The sequence below is a fragment of the Poecilia reticulata genome, chromosome 12 (genome assembly GCF_904066995.2).
Source record: "Poecilia reticulata chromosome 12, P_reticulata-male-v2, whole genome shotgun sequence".
In the NCBI taxonomy this organism is placed as follows: domain Eukaryota; kingdom Metazoa; phylum Chordata; class Actinopteri; order Cyprinodontiformes; family Poeciliidae; genus Poecilia; species Poecilia reticulata.
The window spans coordinates 14,791,728-14,811,198 of NC_088841.1; the positions used below are offsets into that span (position 1 = coordinate 14,791,728).

The 19,471-nt window shown below is 39.1% G+C and overlaps 2 protein-coding genes across 2 annotated transcripts in view; one reads left to right on the plus strand and one right to left on the minus strand.

Annotated features, from left to right (window-relative positions):
- The first annotated feature begins 1,331 nt into the window (after nucleotides 1-1,331).
- oaz1b (ornithine decarboxylase antizyme 1b) lies at nucleotides 1,332-4,432 on the plus strand. The gene is given in 6 exon segments (XM_008424282.3): nucleotides 1,332-1,534; nucleotides 2,482-2,533; nucleotides 2,535-2,621; nucleotides 2,780-2,952; nucleotides 3,248-3,333; nucleotides 3,455-4,432. Coding segments are annotated over 6 exon segments (654 nt in total). The 5' UTR covers nucleotides 1,332-1,409; the 3' UTR covers nucleotides 3,586-4,432.
- Nucleotides 4,433-5,099: 667 nt separating this feature from the next.
- Nucleotides 5,100-19,471, minus strand: part of uhrf2 (ubiquitin like with PHD and ring finger domains 2) — a 33,216-nt gene continuing 18,844 nt past the window's right edge. Inside the window, exons 4-16 of the mRNA XM_008424280.3 lie at nucleotides 16,405-16,623; nucleotides 16,186-16,295; nucleotides 15,457-15,643; nucleotides 14,049-14,172; nucleotides 12,619-12,726; nucleotides 12,432-12,536; nucleotides 12,222-12,328; nucleotides 11,976-12,138; nucleotides 11,708-11,845; nucleotides 11,087-11,357; nucleotides 10,714-10,862; nucleotides 9,595-9,693; nucleotides 5,100-9,485 (exon numbers count right to left, since the gene is read on the minus strand). Coding sequence (XP_008422502.2) covers nucleotides 9,339-9,485; nucleotides 9,595-9,693; nucleotides 10,714-10,862; nucleotides 11,087-11,357; nucleotides 11,708-11,845; nucleotides 11,976-12,138; nucleotides 12,222-12,328; nucleotides 12,432-12,536; nucleotides 12,619-12,726; nucleotides 14,049-14,172; nucleotides 15,457-15,643; nucleotides 16,186-16,295; nucleotides 16,405-16,623 — 1,927 coding nt within the window. The 3' untranslated portion in view covers nucleotides 5,100-9,338. The remainder of the gene's footprint in view (nucleotides 9,486-9,594; nucleotides 9,694-10,713; nucleotides 10,863-11,086; nucleotides 11,358-11,707; nucleotides 11,846-11,975; nucleotides 12,139-12,221; nucleotides 12,329-12,431; nucleotides 12,537-12,618; nucleotides 12,727-14,048; nucleotides 14,173-15,456; nucleotides 15,644-16,185; nucleotides 16,296-16,404; nucleotides 16,624-19,471) is intronic.

A 19,471-nucleotide genomic window follows, 5' to 3' on the forward strand; every position in this document is an offset into this window, starting at 1 on the left:
AGTAGTAGCTAGCGGATCCGTTTAAAAAAAAATAAAGTCAGAGTTGTGTGTACGTACTCTACTTCCTCTTTCAAAGTAAAAGTTTCTGTTTAAATAATTGTAAACGTATAGAATTTTTTTATGTCGTTAAAAAAACAAAACAAAAGTAAAACAAGTGAAAAGGACAAATTTTTTATTTGCTTCAGTTAATCATGTAACTAATTATTTCACAAAGTCTGAAAGTAGTTACCCAAACCACCAACACAGATTCTATAAAACACTTTGATATGTGTACTGTACATTTTATTTAAATTTAAAGTAACTGGTGTCACCAGTTCTCTGCAAAAAAATATTATGTATATAGTTGGACTATTATTGTATTAAAATTAATATAAGTACTGTTATTGTAGGTGTCCCAGCAGTTGTAAGACTTTATAACCGTCACTTTTCCCTAGAAACTCAGCAAACATTTTACCTCCCTGCTGTTATTTATTTGCAGTTTTTATTTCTTCTACTTACTGTAAACAGTCCGTGAAACTACATGCACAAATTGCACACATGTAAAATTTAAATATTATTTTTCTGATGTTGTAAATGTTAAAATAACTGTACAGTCAATTGTTCTCATGTTTTGTCTTTTCATGTTTCTAAACTTCTTTTAATATACTTTGCTGCTGATACACCTACATTTCCCCATTAAGGGACAATAGAGGATGTTTCTGTGCTATTCTACATATGATGTTCTCTTGACATCAAATGTAAAAAACATCTGTGAAGTAATTGTTTTTTACATTTACTAATGTAAAAAACATGACATTGTGAAGTAAACATACTTCACGATGTAATATGAAGTACATTACATTGAAATTATCCTTGCCTTTTTAATAAAAGAGGAAACTAAAATAGACAGTATGTTAAAAATAAGAACTTTTGCACAATTTTTGTGTAAAATTAGGATTTTTAGTAATTGCATAATTATTTCTGGTGTTAGTACAGTTTCATCATAATTTAACAGCATAACTGTCCCAGAAGAATCTATCAAATATTTAACAAAAGAGAAATGAATGACAAAAAAAAGAGAAAAATAAAAACTTCTGCACTATTGCCAATAAAACGATTGTATAATAATAATAATAATAATAATAATAATAATAATAATAATAATAATAATAATAATAATAATAATAATAATAAGTGTTTTATTTCCTTCCTTCGGGTTTTCCTACAATTTGACCATGAAACAAAAGGACACCTAATTCAGATTAATTTAAGATATTTTGAAGGTGAACGGAAGCAGTGTGTCGTCATATCTACCTTGACTTGGTCCTCTCTCGGCTTCCTTAAAACCACTGCCAGTAACCCTGGTCGATCATTACCCTGCCTAGCATAGCAGAGAGCAGTCAGCCAGTCGTGTCTCTATCCGAGGCCGGATGGTAAAATCCAACCTCCAGCGGATCCTAAACAGTCATTGCTTTGCTCGCGAGAAAGAAGGAAAACAGCTGCCCTTTACTACCATGGCGAATTTAAGTAGCGGTATCTGTGACCTGATTGGGAAGTAAGTAAACATGAAGACGTTGCTCGCGTAGCTAAGTGCTAACAGTCCTGTGGGGGAGGGGTGGCTAGGCAGCAGAGCTAGCGAGAACAGAAAAAACGGAAGTAACGGCATTTAACCGTTTGGTACCTAAAAGTAAATGTATTATTAATCATTATCATCCTTCTTGGTTGTTTCGGTTTTAGGGTTGTTAAAATTGATTTTTTAATTATTTTTTTTACTATACACTGATTTTTTGCGCCTCGACATTCAACTTGAACGGTCTTAAAGGTGGCTATGGACACCGAACTGTGTTGCGTCACGATAGCCATCTGAGCTAGCAAGCTAACTGATGAGCCACAGTTCATCAACCCGTTAAGTGACGCCTTTTTTTTTTGGTATCATTTCTCTATTCAAATATAAGAACGGCAGTAGTATTACGCAGTAAATTTAAACTGAAACTACACACTAACAAAGTCTTGTATCTCACAACCCCAATTGACGTAGTTAGCGGTCAATAACTTCACTAACGTCATGTATTTGATTAAGCGTCCTAGATGGCCTGTTTATCTGTAAGGTCTGACTGAACAATGAAGTAAATTAGATTATTTCTAAAATGAACTGATGGTTCCTGGAAGCAAAAAAAGCGGGTATTTTCTGTCTTATGGTTTGGTCAATTTATTACACAACTGATTGATTTAAAAATAAATAAATGTTCCCAGCAACGTGATTAGTCACAGCGGAATGTTTGCCAGAACACGTTATGCTTCATAATGCCTATAAAGTCTCCTAATGTATTATGTAGATTTACACTTGTGTTTACAGTACCACAATGTCAAATGGGGGAAGGGAGGTTGAGTTGTCAAATGGTAATCTTAGTTTTAAGCAATGCAGGAGCAGGCATTCCTGTTTTACATTGTAAAAAGCAGCCTTGAGCATTTGACTTATTCTCCTCCTCCTCTCTTCCACAGCTTGTCCCTGCACTGTAGTAGTACCCGCGGCCCAGGGCCTCTGTGGTGCTCCTGATGCCCCTCTCCCACCCCTGAAGATCCCAGGTGGGCGAGGGAATGGCACACGGGATCACGCTCCTTCAGCTCGGCCGCTCTACTCGGTAAGTCAACAAAAGGAAGCTAAATTTTGCAAGAACAATGGATGTGCTCATATCTTTGAACACATTTTGGAACTAGTGGCCCGTCATTGGACGGGCTCTCTTTTAGCATTGATTTCATGTTATTCGTAGCTCTTCTCACAAACCTCATTTAATTTAAGGATCGAAAATTGGCGGTAACAGAAGAGCCTGCGGGGAATGGGCGCCCGAGGATACTCCACTTCCAAAGCCGTCCCACAGCCACAAAGACGATACAGTGGGACGCTGTCCTGAGCAGCAGTGCACTCTATGTGGAGGTACCTCTTGACCCGCTTCCAGAAGGTAGCAAAGAGAGGTGAGAACAAAGCCGGAGCCTCGAAGCTGGTCTTTAATGATGGGCATTTATCGTTACCAGAAAATAAGTCTTGTAGCGTTAAGAATTTAAGTTATTCTTTACATCAATACCAATTAATGTCTGACAACCTCAAAAACTGAGATTATTGTGATGGTTACGTTTATGGTTGTTCTCTCTTTTGCTTTCATATGTATACATTCACAAAATGTTGCGATTTTAAAAAATTTACATTGTTAGCCTGGGAAAAGAATCCTCATTTGATCTCTTTTCTAACCGACATTTCTTTTCCTCTTAGTTTTGCGGCTCTCCTGGAGTATGCTGAAGAACATCTGAAAGTTGCTAGTGTGTTTGTCTGCTTTTACAAGAACAGAGATGATCGTGGTGAGTCTCATTTGAACAGTTCACCTCTTTGTGCTCAAATTATGCACTTTGAATGCAGGTCACCGCCATTAACTCTGGATGTTAACGTACCATCCCTGACTTGTTGGTTTTTTTTTTACAGCTAAACTGGTGCGTACCTTCAGTTTCCTGGGCTTTGAGATTGTGAAACCGGGCCATGCCCTCGTCCCTCCTCGACCCGACGTTTTCTTCATGGCCTATAATTTCGACAGGGACTCCTCAGACGATGAGTAGTCCTCCGGACATCTTCTCCCCCCACTGATGCGTTTTTTGTGCTCCCATTACCTTACAGTTCCAGCTTTATTTACATGCATAGCTGTTTTGTGTTGAATCCTGAGTTGTAGCTTTCTGTATAAAAATACTCACTCATTTGTGTTCAAGGGAATGTTGTAAGCTGTGTGTATTTTTGGTTTCCAACATCAATATATGTAAGTTAATCTGTTCATAAAGAGTTTTGTCCTCTTAAAATTCTTTGCCATTTTAATAGCTTGTCAACTCATTTTATTTTACGACAGATTTTAAGGTGGATTTTTTCTTTTCATTTCTTGGATGTACAACAAAAAAAAAAAAGGTCATCAGGTTTACACTCGGGTTCTCCAGTTTTCTTTGTTAGGATTGGCTAAAATTGTTTAAATTTCCTACATATTTTCTCTCCAGACTGAATAAACTCATCAGCGGGACCAGCTTTCTTTTGTCACAGTAATGCCCTTTGTATTAATCAGCCCCAATAACTGGTACTTTCTAGCTGGATAGCTAAACACTTTATTCTAGATATGGATTAAAACAAGCGAAAGCCAATGCATGTGTATGAAATGTACAACTGATTTAATGACTGACGGTACTTGGTGAAACAGAAGTAAATAATCCAAATGGCTTTTGGCTCCCCCTCCCTCCCCTTTTGCCACATGTATCGAACAATATTGTAGAATTTTGTTTTGAAGGTTGGAGATACAATGCTGTGTTGTTACTGGAATAGTTTCTCTTCTGGCATTAGCATTCCTTTAACTCTTTTTCATGATATTGAGTATCTCCTGCATAGTGGTACCTGTTGTGCTTCTGTGATAATAAAACAATGAAAGCATTTCTCTTGTGCATTTTGATTAATTGTGTTTGCTATACAGCTACTCTTACAGAGGACCAATTTAATAATATAAATCAAGCAAGGTTGTGCTACAATTGGTATTCAAGTTGTAAGCTTGATATGCTTTGTTTCGCCACCAGGGGGCTGCAGAAGATGGAAGAAAAGTCAGCACAGATTTGAGCATATTTACATTACTTTGGTTCCTAAAATGGGGATGTAAACATTTTTGACTGGTCTGACCTATTGTAAATTTATACATGTGGATTCTAGCAAAGTTTCACCAAAAATTGAGAATATACTCACTTTTACTGTAAATTTTAGTGTAACATCTTTTGAACTCATTTCAATTTTTTTAACCTCAAAGCACAAATCTATTCCATCTCCATATTTCATTCACATGCGATATAAATGATTTAAGCTCCCAAACATTGGCCCCTGGGGACTCCATATGTAATGGCTTCTTGACTTCTTGCTTAAATTTTGCAAGAAATTTCAAGACTTTTTTTTTTTTTTTTTTGACAACTGCTTCCTCTGGTTGGTCCGTCTGGTGATTCCTATAAATCAATGTGCTGTGTTTAGGTTTCAGTTGGCAAGCTCTGGAGGGACAATAAATAGTAAAAATATTAGTTTGAGTATTCTTAAATTCTATGAAATAAAAAACAAGACATTTTCTGGAATCCAAATATTTAATTGGTACATATCAAGTATTATGACATGTATAAAATTTCAGATCACAATATGAAGCAATGAAACTTTTCAGATTGGCATGTGCTGCAAATATTTGAGGCTGCCAACAAAACTGATTAAAATGGAACATAAGCAACTAAAAATAAAAAAGTAGAAAATCAGAGTACGGACAGAGATAACATCAAGCATTCTAGAAAACCTAAATGTGATTGCTCAAAACTTTTTTTTAGTAGAGTGCAATAAAAAAAAAAGCACTGAAGCCAAGCGTCCACAAGACGTCTAGAAGTTAGTACTATAAGTTCACGGAGAGCAGAAAAGGGGCAAAGGTCACAGCAGAGAGAGAAAGGAGGGCTGTTAGCTAGCCAGTCAATGCAGGATAAAAAATAATCTCAAGATAATGCACATCACATTTAGCTTTAAAGACTGTAGTAGCATTTGTACTTGCATGTTACTCATAAAAAAAAAAACCTGAATGACTGAACGGAAACGAGGACATCACCATAAACAAACAGCCTGCTGATGAACAACCGGTCGCTGACTTGCATATGAACAGAAGTGTGCGCGTGAAAGGCTTAATGAACAAACGTGTCGTAAATTCAGCCTCACAAAGACTTATGCGCTGGCTATTAAACATGGGCTACATTTCCCCCAAACATAAAAAAACCCCCAAAACAAACAAAAACTGATCTGGGTAAATTATCTGAACTGCGGCACTGCAGGTGACCTCTGTCCACGTTACGGATCGGTGCAGAAACTCTGCCTCTGCTCTCCATCGCATTTGATTTGGTTCCCGTTAAACCTGCCAACCTGGGACATTTTAAAGTACCATACAATATATATATATATATATATATATATATATATATATATATATATATATATATATATATATAAAGACATCTAGTAATATTTGATGACTCGGTACAGTGGGCAAAGATGACAACGACAGATTTTAAACATGTAAGAGTTACACGCTTTGGGTTATAAAACTTTGGAAAAGGTCTAAGTCAATGTGACTCAAAAGGATAAAAAAAATGAAAAAAGAAAAAGAATCTTTTTTAAGATCTTTACAATATACTGCAGGTGTATTCTTACAGCAGTTAAAATGAGTTAAAAAGTAATTACTAGTTTTTAAGTGCATGTTAGTTAAGCTTAATTTCGGACAGTGTGAGCTTTGGTCATACCTATTTTTATGAAATTTGAAAATCTTATTTAACGGAAATACGATGCAAGGTTATTAATTTGGACAACACATTTTTCTAGAATCTGTGTCCATAAAAAACTTTTTTTAAATTATTTTCTAGTTATAAATCATTTTTAGTCTGTACACAAGCAGTACAAAAAAAATAATGTTGTGCCCCCTATTGAGTTTATCTACCAGTTAAGTATGTTAGAATACTTAAAATACTTTAAGCATAAATTCTTCCAAATTGAAGAAATTAAGTCATTGTAATTCTTGAGTAATATTTATATTAATAATTTTTTTCTATTGCAATGTCAGCAAAAAAAAGTATCATATAATGAAATAATCTGTTTTAGGTATTTTTTGAGACAGAACCTGTCCAGTTTTGCGATGAATTCTTTTGGGATGTAGTGACTAAAATCAGTATGTCATATTTAAGGCCACAGAAATGCATTTCTGATTGGCTCATTGTAGATCGTTGAAAAGGTTAATGACCACTTCTGTGCTGTGATGGAGCCGCTCTTCTCTTTGGTCTGACGCACCCTGCCTGAAACCTAACACACAGTATCCGCCTGTTTTAGGTTCATTCTGTTACAATTAGGGAAAAAAAAAGCTTAAACATATATGCTAGACTTTTGTTGCATCATTCCCAGAGCTTAAAGTCGTAATAATTATATGACCAGGGGTGACCAGACATTTCTGCAGCTGTATAAAGTACGTAAATGGTAAATGGACTGAACTTATATAGCGCTTTATCCAATCATTTTTGACCACTCAAAGCACTTTACACTAGTCACATTCACCCATTTGCACTCACTAACGCTCACACATTTATACACAGCTCGGTAGGCAATTTGGGGTTAAGTGCCTTGCCCAAGAGCACATTGACATGTGGGAGGAGGAAGCTGGAATCAAACCTACAACCTTCCGATCGCAGGATGACTACTCTACCCACACAGCCACAGTCGCCCCACACGTAGCGTAGCTGTCGCTGCGCACTGGTGAAAGCTAGATGAAAGGAGGCAAATTCATACAGGAGTAATTAAGTTGTGGAAATTAAATAACTCACTAAGTCTGTGGGGGTTGTTTTACTACTTTTGGCAGCTAGGCATCGCATATTTGTTAAGCAGAAAACAACTGACTGGCTAACTTTGCAGATAGCCTGACTCATTAACCACCTAAAATAGTTTCTAATACCTAAGTTAGTGTTTATTTTACTACTTTTTTTTTGCTCAAATCTGTTATAGATCACATTATTATCACAGTAGGAATAACTGTTGCAAACTGAAAAAATTAAGTCATATTGCACCTTTTTTTTAATTTGCTGTAGTTAATTGGTCAGGCTAACTGCTGGGGTAGCTAGCCTGCAGTCAGCTGCGTAACAGATGCAAATATTTTTAAAAGACTAAATGTTTCTTTCTTGTAAGATAGGATGTGCATAAGCTTTTGTTCAGCCAGCTATTAGGCAGAGTGCTTCAGCACAGTGCTACAAAAATAATAGACAACTAATCAAATGATTTGAAAAGTGGGGCATACCTTCATACCAGGAACTGGACCATGGTTAACACTGACAAAGCTTACAACACTAATCCATCTCTCCCTCTTGCAGGTATTAATGGTAAAGGTGTCCGACTGGTCAAACATGCACTTCTTTGTCACATATGGTCAGTAAACTGGGGGGCTGGGGAGGTCTGGACTTTGGCAGACTGCCTGAGCCGCTTGCAGTGGGTTACCCCACAAAGACAGCACAGGGAGCAGAAATGTGCTGCCTTTGTAAAACTCTCACTTCCCACAATCTGAGACGCACGATTTTCTGGCTGGAATGTGGCAAAACGTATCCGCGCATCCAGTAGACATTTATTGCAACAAGTCGAAGAACAGCAGAGAAATATTTGCTGTGAACATTTTGATCAAAGTAGCTATGAAAACGGTCTGACTTGAAAGTGGTTACCTGGTAACATCAAGGACAAACACAGGCTGGCCTCTCAAGATGCCACTGCGAGAAAAAAAACAAAACAAACCCACCAAGCATCAGAGCGTTGGTGTGGTAAATGAAAAGAAATACCAAAGGGTATTCTTCTGATGGCCAAGAAGTAAGTGCCTGCTCCATTTAGTTTAGAGCAGAATCTCTACCACGAATCACCCCTTTACTTTTACATTTAGTAAAAGGAAAGTAGAAACGGCTCTTTATTTACGTTTTCTTCTCCCACGACCTTGGTGAAGCTTCATTTATTCCCGTTTGCTCAACAGAAAGAAATTAGACGGTTCCAAGTGAAGCAAGCGCCAAACGTGATACAGGAAAACGCACCAGACGAGCCTAGAAACAAGCCTACAGCACGAGTCACTAATATAGTGCTTCATTTTTGGAAAACAGTGTGTAAAACCCCTTGCATTGAGAATCTCTCGCTCAGACCAGCCCCTTTCTCTAGCACCATAAACCGCCACCTGGCAAGCGAGAGAGAGTCCTTTCAATTGCCTCTGCGCGTTTGTGTAGAACTGCATACATGGTACGTAAAATGCAAGCAGGTTGGCAGGAATTGAAATGTTTGCTTTCGAGCATGAATTTGCACCCAAACAATGTACTGCGCGTCAATTAACAGAGCCAGCGGGCAACATAAAAGGAGAAGAAGAAAAAAAAAACAGCAAAGGAGAAAAGACCTTGAGATGGTTGGTGGGGCCAGTGGGGGGGTGAGAGGGGGCTTTTTGTGCGTTTGTTTTTGCGCCCACGTCTTGTGGCTGGAGTAGCGAGGCGAGGCAACGTCCTCTGTCTGAATTTTTCAGGCTGGTGATGCAAATGGAGACGATCCAAGTTCAGCAGATGGGGTCAGTCTCTAACTGAGGTGGTTTGTGTGTAGTAAAATGATTGTATACATACGATGGCTGTAAAATGCAACACACAATTGCCCGTGGGTAAGTACATTATGTGAGTGCAACGCGTTGCAAAGTGGAGCTGCTAGGTACGTGACGGTATACGAGGGTGCGCAGAATGGATGCTTTTAATGTGCATGTATTCTATCCATACGTGTGAACTGGATCTCATCGGCCCTTGCTGTAGCCGGGAAAGAACTGGTCGAGCAGAATCTGCAGCTTCTTGTTTTGGTTCATGACATAGTCTTTGCCCAGGTCGTGGCGGCAGGCGGGGCAGGTGTACACCGCTGCCCGAAACGACCGCTGCAGACAAGTCTGAGGACACAAGATGCCCGGGTGAGAACGGGGAAGTGTTTTTTTTTTTTTTTTTTTTGCAGAAGTTACGTACGAATAACGTCTAGTAAAAGGTGCACAGGGTGCATACCTTGCAGACGTTGTGCGAGCAGACGGTGGTGATGGGCTGGAAGGCCAGCTCCTGGCAGCAGACGCACATGAAGATCTGCTCCAGCTTTCGCAGGAAATTCTTTTGTGGGGATAAAATGTATTCAGGTTTACATTTCAGATATTGTCAGAGCATCAGAGACAAGTCTTAGGAAGAAAGAATTACCAAATAAAATAAAATAAAATAAAAACACTTTCAAATACCTTTGGAGGTGAACTGAGGCTTTCCCAAACCTTTGAGGTTTCCAACCCAAAAATATAACAATGACATTTCTACTCCTTTACTTTCTCTGGCTGATGAAGAGCTTCCTATTTATCTACTAAGCACATCAAGTAAGACTTTTTTTTTTCAACAATGGTTTTTGGCAATAAACCTGCAGGCCTGTTTATTTTCCCTTAAATGGTGCCACATTTGCAGAGACAATGCATTTGTGAGCTGAAAAGCAGAGTTGCACCCATGAAAAACTTGCTAAACCCTCTTTGCACAACACCAGAAAGTCTATTGTGCTTCTTGATGTTTGTTTGGCTGGAAGATTTAAGTTTGAAGAGCAAATAATCATTAAAAACAACACTTTAACATTGGTAATTTAACAAGTTATTCATTAACAAACCGAGGCCGCAGTTGTGAAAGAAAAAAGAAATGTACACAACCACATCATCCTGGTACATCCTCCTCCTGCTGGTCACTAGCCTGGTCAAACACTGCTGTGGGACGGCACCTCTCTGAGCGTGCTGCCCCACATCATCACACTGCCTCCACCAAAAGCTTTTGGCATTCTGTTCCAGCCACTGTGTATTTTTCTTACAACTGTGGCGCCATTTAGAGGGAAAACAAAGAAAAATAAAGCTGCTCAGTGCAAATTTTCTTACTTTTTGTGCTAAGTTAAGAAGTTTTTCTACTCACATTCAATCATTCTAACCACTAAGACACTAAAGAAAGCTTATATGTGAACCTTAATCCTCATTTAATCATGTCTTTGTTTTTAAATATTACAGTAATGCTGAGCTGTGTAACATCGACTTGCTCTCGCTCAAACATGCGAGGCGATGCCAGCTCTGGCTCCTGAAACACACAACGTTAAAATGTTTTGGTTAGCTATACCGGTCCCTCTTTGATGTGCTCCATGGCTTCATCCCAGAGCTTCTTGTTGGCGGTGTCATCCTGGATCAGCTGCTGTTGCTGCTCGGTCAGCTGGAAGGTCTCCTCTATCTTAACGCGTTTAGGCGGCGGCTCGGTTTCTGGTGACGGTTCTGGTAAAAACAGCACAACGTTTAAGACGCAGGAGCTAATTTTGCAAGAGCAAAACACTTGATGCTGAAATAAAACAATGGAAGCAGAGAGTAATTGTAAATATGGAGGCTAGTGAAGATATCAATGAGGCGTCTCGAAGAGGTTTCCAGTGATCCCGCTGCTCTCTCGCTCACCTGTCCACCTTTTCTGACCTGCTTTGAGCAACGTCGGTAGAAGCACCCACCAGTTTCTCCGGTTGTCTTCTGCTCTCCGTTACTTTGTGGCACGTCCTCTTGCATCTTGGCTTCTGGAGGCTCATCCCCCTGCTCTTCCCCCTCCTCCTCTTCCTCCTCCTCCAGCCCTTCCTCCTCCTCCTCCTCCTCTTTCGTTTTAATCTTGCGCCTCCGTGGCCTCCCCCTTCCAGGATAGTGCTTACCGCGACCGCCACGACCAGGCCTAGCGCAAGCCTCCTTCTTTGTTTTGTTAGCCATGGCTGCCAAATAGCCTGGTGGGTACTGGAGGAAAAGACATTTAGTTTGTTCTCTGTTCTGTGCTGCTTACACACTTCATCTATTTAAATATCTCTGCTCATCGAACTAATTTTTGCTCTACATAAGAAGATAACCAAGTTTTCAAATGATTTAATTTATTTAGGTGGGGGAAAAAAACCCTATCCAAAACAACCTGATTTTATTTGAAAAAAGTAGGTTTATCTTTGTCTGATGCATAAATTTGTTTGATGATCGATAAATTTAAGCCCGGCAAAAAAAAAAAATTTACTTCAAGTCTATTAACTTTTTAAAATCAGAAATCTGGAGTTGCCTGCACATTTAAACTCATGCACTGCATAAAGCAGCAGCCTCACCTGAACCGAAAGGCCCAGTTTCTTTATCCTCTCCAGTCCTTCAGGGGTCCACGGAGCCGGCTCCAGGTCGTCTCGTCTCAGCAGATACCGCCACACCAAATAGCCACACTTTCCGATCTCTGGCCAGTACTTCACCACCTGCAGACCGCCACAATACCAAATGTTGAACCAATAGGGGTGTTTGACAGCATTTGTAATTAAACTACACACACGCTTGAGCTTTAGTAGCAACGTCCCGTCGTTTTTAAGGCACGATTCCACAGCATACCTTGTAAATACCGTCGTAGCGGTTTCCTTCTTCTGGAGCGTATTTGCTGATGCGTCTACCTTTAGAGCTGCGTACCACTCTCACCGGCTTTCCAGCCCGCCAGTTTCTGGACTCGGCTCCGTCTTTGTCGTTCAGTGGCGCGTCACAGTTTAAGGCCAACGCCCTGGAAGTTAGTCAGGTTATTAAAACACTTCACAAGTTATTAAGAGTACAATACATGTTGGCAGTCATATTTTGGTGCTGTACCTATTCATGTGAGTCAGCGTTTGGTCAAAACTGTGCTCCCCGATGCGTTTGTTTCCCGAGAGGTCGCGACCCCCACTGCCAGTGTAGGTGAACTCGTCTCCCCGGTCCTACCGCAGATGATCACACAGACACCGTCAAAGATGGAGCCAGTGAGACTTCACTGTGGTTCCCATCCAGCTGAACAAATGCAGCGGCGACAGTGAAACCCACCACTTCGTCCTCAAAGCCCCCGGCCAACACCAGCGAATAGGAGCCGTCGTTGCTGCGGCCGTGGATGCCGCCGACGTGCGGCCTGTGGACACCTGCCTCGCTCACCTGAGGGACGAAGTGGACGTGAAGGGTGAAAAAAATGACAACGGCTTCGTTTTTCTTATTTACAGCTTTTAAAAAGGCCAACCTGCACTCTGAATTTCCAGGTGGCTCCCACAGGAATGCCAGGAATAGGTCCGTAGTGGTTTGAGGGAACAATTGTGCATTCTTTAGTGCGCCCCACGCAGGCCATACCCTGCAATTATACCAATAAAAAGCGCTTTTCGACATAATCAAACAGTAAAACAGCGTTTTTTTGTTGTTTTTTTTTTTTTTACATTCCACCTCAAAAGTTCCCTTACAACAGGGTGAATAAGTGTGCCTCAGTGGCAACATCACATTAAGGGAAAGCTATTTATTTAAAAGTTGAAGAAAAAGTCTGAGTTTTAGAAGGTTTGCCTCCAGATTTAGCTGCTACAAATGAGTTTTAAAGTGCGACAACAATAAAATAAAAGTGGTTTATTTTAAGAGTTATAGACTTGACTAAAGTTTTAAAGTCAAGTATGAACACCGTGTGACTCAGCGCACTTAAATGTACCCGAGTGCATAAGGCGAGCTGGTTTCAATTAGCAAACATTAAAAAAAAAATTAAAAAAACAACAACAAAAAAAAAACACATTCTGGTAAAGAAGGGAGTTATTTTCCATTGGCTGTTCCAGGAAAATGGCTAAGTTGTGCCTAATGGCATTGTTCACATTACAACATGGAGAGGAGCGTCAGGGAGACACGTTTTCATGTCAGGATAGAGCCAAAAACTGAACACATGAGAAGAGTCTGGGGGGATTTCATGTAACAGATGATCCGTTTGGAAAAAAACTAGAGAAAATGGCAATTCAACATTTATTTTTCTACTTACTTAATTAAGGATAATCCATTATTTGACAAATGTACATTTCCAACTTGGTCCTCAAGCACATTAAATCTGATAAGACGGGATGTTAACAAGTCAATTTGTTGGTTTTTTTATATGCTATTTTATTTCGTAAATATTCAAATAATCTGTAACTCTGTAATTCTAACAAATAACGGCAAGATATTTATCTAATATTCCACCAGCATTCTGAACATTCAGTTTTAAAAACATACGACCCTTTTGCAGGTGATGGTGATTTATCATTTTTAAACGTGAAAATACATTTCCAGCTCCGTTTTTGTAGAATGCATGTGAGCACAGAACGGTCACTTTGTGGGGTTTCATATTTTGGATGTTGCACAAATCATAAAACACAACAATGCAGATATTTGGTTCTGATTTAGGAGAGCAGCTCGTCTTAAGTTTGGCATCTGAACCAGATCTGCTTTCAGACCTGCAGCTTCTGGAAACCTAAACTTCCGAACTCAGTTTTTCAACCCATAATTAAAAGCAAATTCCATACTTGTCCAGGTTTTCTGGAATCCTACAAGTATCTGGTGGTTTGAGTTGGTACTGAAGCGAATGTTCAGACCTTTCCTGAGGCTTACAGAGCAGCTACCAGTCCACCAGTATCCTGTTCCCCTCTTGGTGCCCTAAAGTCTTACCTTTCCCCAGTCCCTTTGACTCTCAGTGGTAGCCGAAGGCATTTTGGCTTTCTTCTTGCTGGCTTTGAGTTTCTCACCTGCCTTAACAACTTCGCTGGTGTCATTTTTACAGGTTGGGCAGTACCTGGCAGAATAAAAGAAAATCACTTCCTGCTCCGTCTTCAATGCTTCACAGGTATGTAAAGAGTTCAAAAGGCCAATAGAGTAGCTTCTTAACCCTTTAGCAATAAATTATGTATATTGTGTAGCCTCCTTTTCTCTATTAAAGATATATATAAACTCCTAAAATGAATGAATGTTTAATGGCAATAGCATTAAATCACGGAAATATTGAGGAGAAAAAAAAAACTTCAATTTTAGTGAAGTATTCAGCAGGGGAAAAAAATCTCATATTAAGGAACAAATATTTAAGAAATCTGTGTCACAATTATAGTAAACTGCGGCAATTCTTTTACAATAAATGTCACTAAAGCATTGCTGTAATTCACACTTCAAATATGTATTTTCCTCAGAGTGTCTAAGAAATCCAAATTAATCCACCACTTCCTGTTTTGCTGGGGAATAAAAACGACACGTCAGCGTTTGATTACTCTGACACACTCTTCAGAAGAGGAAAGATAAGAGAACAACCAATTAAAGTTGTGTGTGTTGATGATATCTATGTTAGATGATAAATAGCTGCGTCCCCTAAATTGCTTAGATTTACATTCAGACTCATTATTAATTCAAAACAGGATCTGTGACAAACAAGGTTGTGCGAGGACTTAAGTTTAACTCGTCACATGAGGTGAAGACGGTAACAGAGGTTAAAAATATGTCTGCGTTCAAAACTCACTGTTCAAAGGGCAGATGCAAAGCCTTAATAAAAACTATTTATATAAACATTTTGCATAGATCTTTAGCTGGAGGGATAATATTTGTGGCGTGCTGTATACATACTGATGTTCTGGGGCAGACACAGAAATTCAGAAATTTATCTATGTGAGATGTAAAAAAGGTGGACTTGTTTATAGGACAGATAATGCAAGCCAAGGTAAAAAAAATAAATAAATATATATATATATTGAAACTTTAGCTCCAGAAAGAATCTGGAGCAAAAGTGGTATTTCCATAATTATTTCTATTTATGCTTTTTTTATTTATTTATTTTTTTTTACTTGCAACAAATGGATAAACATACATTCTTTTGCACTCTCAATTATATTTTGCAGAAATTCAATGTATGAAATTAACTGCAACCTGCAGGTGCATTACCCAATTATTTAAAATTGATTTTACCATCAACCACCTTTGAATTACTGCGTAAACCCACTTCAGCCCACGCCGAATTCCATTTAATCAGTGAAACGACCGAAGTGGCGCAAACTTGTAGCTAAACGTTGAGCGGCTCTTTCCGTCGCTCCCTCACCAGTCCTCGTCATCTGGGATTGTGGCCAGCGGAGGGTTGAGGCAGTAGATGTGGAACGCCATGTTGCACTCGTCGCACAGCAGCTGCATGTGAGCGTCCTGCTTCCCGCCGCACACGCAGCATGAGCAGAAGCGACACTCTGCGTCGGGGTCGGCCTTGCAGTGCTTGCACTCGGGTCCGCTCTTCCCTTGAGTCACAAACGAGATGAAATCGCAAATTTTCACATATTTAGCGCTGGTGATAAACACGGCGTTTGATAAATTATTGTGCAGGAGTCGAACTTTTATACACTGTGTCACATTACAACCACAAGCCTCGATGTATTTGACACAACACATAATTGTGAAGTGGAAGTAAAATACGTGGTTTTCTTTTATTACACGTAGTTCTGGAAATATCAAATGCACCCACGCCCCTTTTACTCAGACGCTCACAAAAATAACTCAAAATCACTGCTTACAGAAGCTCTTCATCCAATCTGACACATCCTGAGCTATTTTGAAGAAAAAAAGAAGCAAAGTATTGACTCATTGGAGTTGAATACAAATGCATGCAGCACTTTAAAAAATTTTTTTTATAGAAAACCTTGACAAATATATAACCTGGTTCATCCACTTCACAATTACACACCACCAATCCCAACAAGATACCTTCAAGTTTGTGGTTATACCTGACAGAACAGCGGAAAAGTTCAGAGAGCGTAAATGCTACTGAAAGACTAGTTCATACGTTTAAACTGTCCGTCTGCGCTCGAGAGGGGACGAGCTCCTGGTTTCTCCACCTGGTAGATTTCATCCAAAAACTGAACTTTGCAATCTCCGATCACATCTTCGGGACCGCTGTAGGAGAGGACAAGCCAGCAGCCAAGGTAGATAAATGAAACATAACAGAGCAAAACGCAATCCAGCTAAAATCAAAGCAATCGATCTCAGGATGCGAGACGCTCACCCCAGGAGAATATTAACTCGGAGCTCCTTATTGGTGCGAGAGGTTTGATTTATGGCCACTATCTCTGCGTCGTACCAGAAGCCTCTTTCGTCTGGGGTCTCCATGTTGTAGTTGACCATCACCTGCAGCCCCACCTGGAGCTGGTCCCATCGCAGCAGGGTCCTGGCGCGGGGCCTCACGTCTACGGAGCGCATCTCTACAACGCCGTTCTCTGGATAGCTGCGAAACAGTGGAGAGACAGTTTCCTATTTTTGGAATTTTCATGAATATCAACAAAAAGTATGTGGAAAATTAAGCTGTGTAGTCCATTTCTTTGGGAATGACATGGAGTTGTTGACAAGGGGTTCCCAAAGTGGGAGTCATGAAATGATTTTCAGAATCGTAGTGGTGTGACCATTCAGGTGTATGATGGGGCCAAAAGGGCAAAATTTATTACATAGATAAATGAGTGTACCATTAAATGTGTCACTAAATAATGTACAGTAATATGCATTTTCATAGTTTTTATAACAATTTTTTTTTAAATATGTAGAATTATTTCACTCTATGTAATATTTTTTAACTAAACAGAGGGAAATAATAATATGTATTTTTTGGGGGTCAAAAGCTGAAAGGTTTGGGAACCCCTGGGCTCAGGAACATATTAAACCTACCATATATCAGCTCATACTTGTTGAATACCTATTAGTGTACTATAATTTATATTAATTTTAAAAAAATTATTTTAGTGGATAGAGATCCCAAAATGGCTCTAGCCCAGGTGTGCACATCCTTGTAAGTCCACACCCTGGTGACCATTAACATAATTTCTGACAGAGTTCAATAAATGACACATAAAGTCAATATTTTAAACAAATTAAATCAAAATGGCCTCGATGAAATACAACAATGTGTATTTTGCAGCAGCTTTATCCCTGACCCTGCCTAAATGTAGTTGCAGCAGTAACTATTAGCAATAGCCAGCGAGAAAAGAGTAATCGCAGAGCGCCTCGTGTCGTCCTAATGGCTCAGGGCAACAAAGCACAGAACGAGGCAGAAACAAACTGACGTGAACGTCTTCTGTGAAACAGCGTAAAGCACGAAGGTAACGACAGATAAGAGATATGAACCGTCCTCTGGAGGACCATGCAAGCCCACGCTAGTCTGCAGAGTCGCATTCAAGATCTTCAGAATGAAAGCTGTCTCTAGTAGGAGTGGATTTGAAAAAAAAAAAAAAGAAGACGTATATTATATTATACCATCAACTCAAACACATGGCACCCTACTGAGTTGTATAACCCTAAATGTTGCGCTTCAAAAACGCTTCAGTTACATCTATCTATCAAAAAATGCATGTTATGTCTAGTAGTGTTTCTGCAAATTTCAATAAGTTCAATTTATTACTTTGTGAGACATTTTAAAGTTAATTAGGATTTAAATAAATACATTTAAAAAACCTAAAACCTTACCATCTGAAAGGTAAATCTCAGATTTTATGTTTCATATGAAGAAAATTTTAATATTAGACAAACATAGCCCGAGTAAATATAAAAAGTAGTTTTCAAATAACGATTCACTACGTATGTTTTGGTTTAATATTAGTAGCCACACAGGCCTGATTATTGATTGGCTGCAGAATATAAAAATCATGTAAACACCATCTGCCTGGCAACATAAAGTATCCAAAAAATAATAAGGAAAAAATAAAATAAATAAATGTAGAGCTGCAGAAATAATTATTATGAGATTTGAAAATTAACGTAGAGTGGTCAGGTAACAGCATAATGGTAAAAAGAGAAATGCATCAGGGAGAGAGAAAAGAATAGGATGTAAATATCCTTTATTGCCCTGCAGTGATTAAATTAATATATATTTAAACTAAGGTGAAATAAATAAATACAAAAGGATATTGTAAGGACCTATCAAAAAGCCACAAATCCAGCTACATTATAAAAGAATTCATGAGGAAAAAGTCGCTGACCACAATGAGAGCCATTATCTGCCAACAGATAAAACATGAAGCAGCGAGGAACCTCCTAAATGTGCCTCCTGTTACATCTGGTGCTAAACTAAGCCTGGATTTTAACAAAAGAGCATTATATCAGTCAAACACGCAACGTCAAAAATTCATTCCCTCTAAGATCTTTGAGGGACAATTATTTTTTTGCATTCACTTGGTAAATTAAATCATGATTTAGAAACTGCATTTTGTATTTACTCAGATTATCTGAATGGTAGTGAAGATAGATTTATGCGACAATAAAAGCATAAACTGTAGAAACTCCTAAGATGACAATATATTTTTACACCACTGCAACGCACCTCTTCTGAAAAGTTAATCCTTAAAAAAATGTCAATTATTACTTCTAAGACTTTTTATGACTTTTAAAGCAGACACCATGACCTACTACTTTACATACAAATCATCTTCTCCTTTAAATAAATAGATTTTACACATTCAGGACAGAGAAGGTAATTTTAGGTGGCAGAGTTAAAGCCACTTAAGGAAACATAGCTGAACTGTTGTTTGTTTTTTGTTTTTAAATCACATACTGTAGCAGCAGCAGCAGGAAAAAAAAAAAAAGAATCCAAAGGATTTCACAACGGTCCTGCCAACTGTACAGCTATATTGTGCTTTGTTCTCGCCAGCAGGATATGACTGAGCTTGAGTCACTGACTATACAACTTGAACTGCGTTTCTGGGAAATGTCTCAGACAGCAGTAAAGGTGATGTGGCTAAAGATGACCAACAGCCAACACAATCAAACACACAGCAGTTGTGGAAGGACTGAGTAAAACGCCCACGCAGATTCACTGCTTCTGTCAGATGGCGGTTCTGAAACTTTTTGATCACAGTTAGCTGGATAGAGAGCACCGTTATGTTGTGCATTATGAGTTCACGTAAACTTTACAGACTTGGGAGGGAGGAAAAGAGGGGGAGCTGCTGTGGAGCTTATTACTTTCAGCAGAGTCAGCTTGGCTTCTTAGCGTTACCAACTAACACCCTGCCACCCCTGCTGTTAATTCTTTGTGCAACCCTACCTTTGCCAACAGAACTGCACTTAATCGCCTCTTACACCATTATACA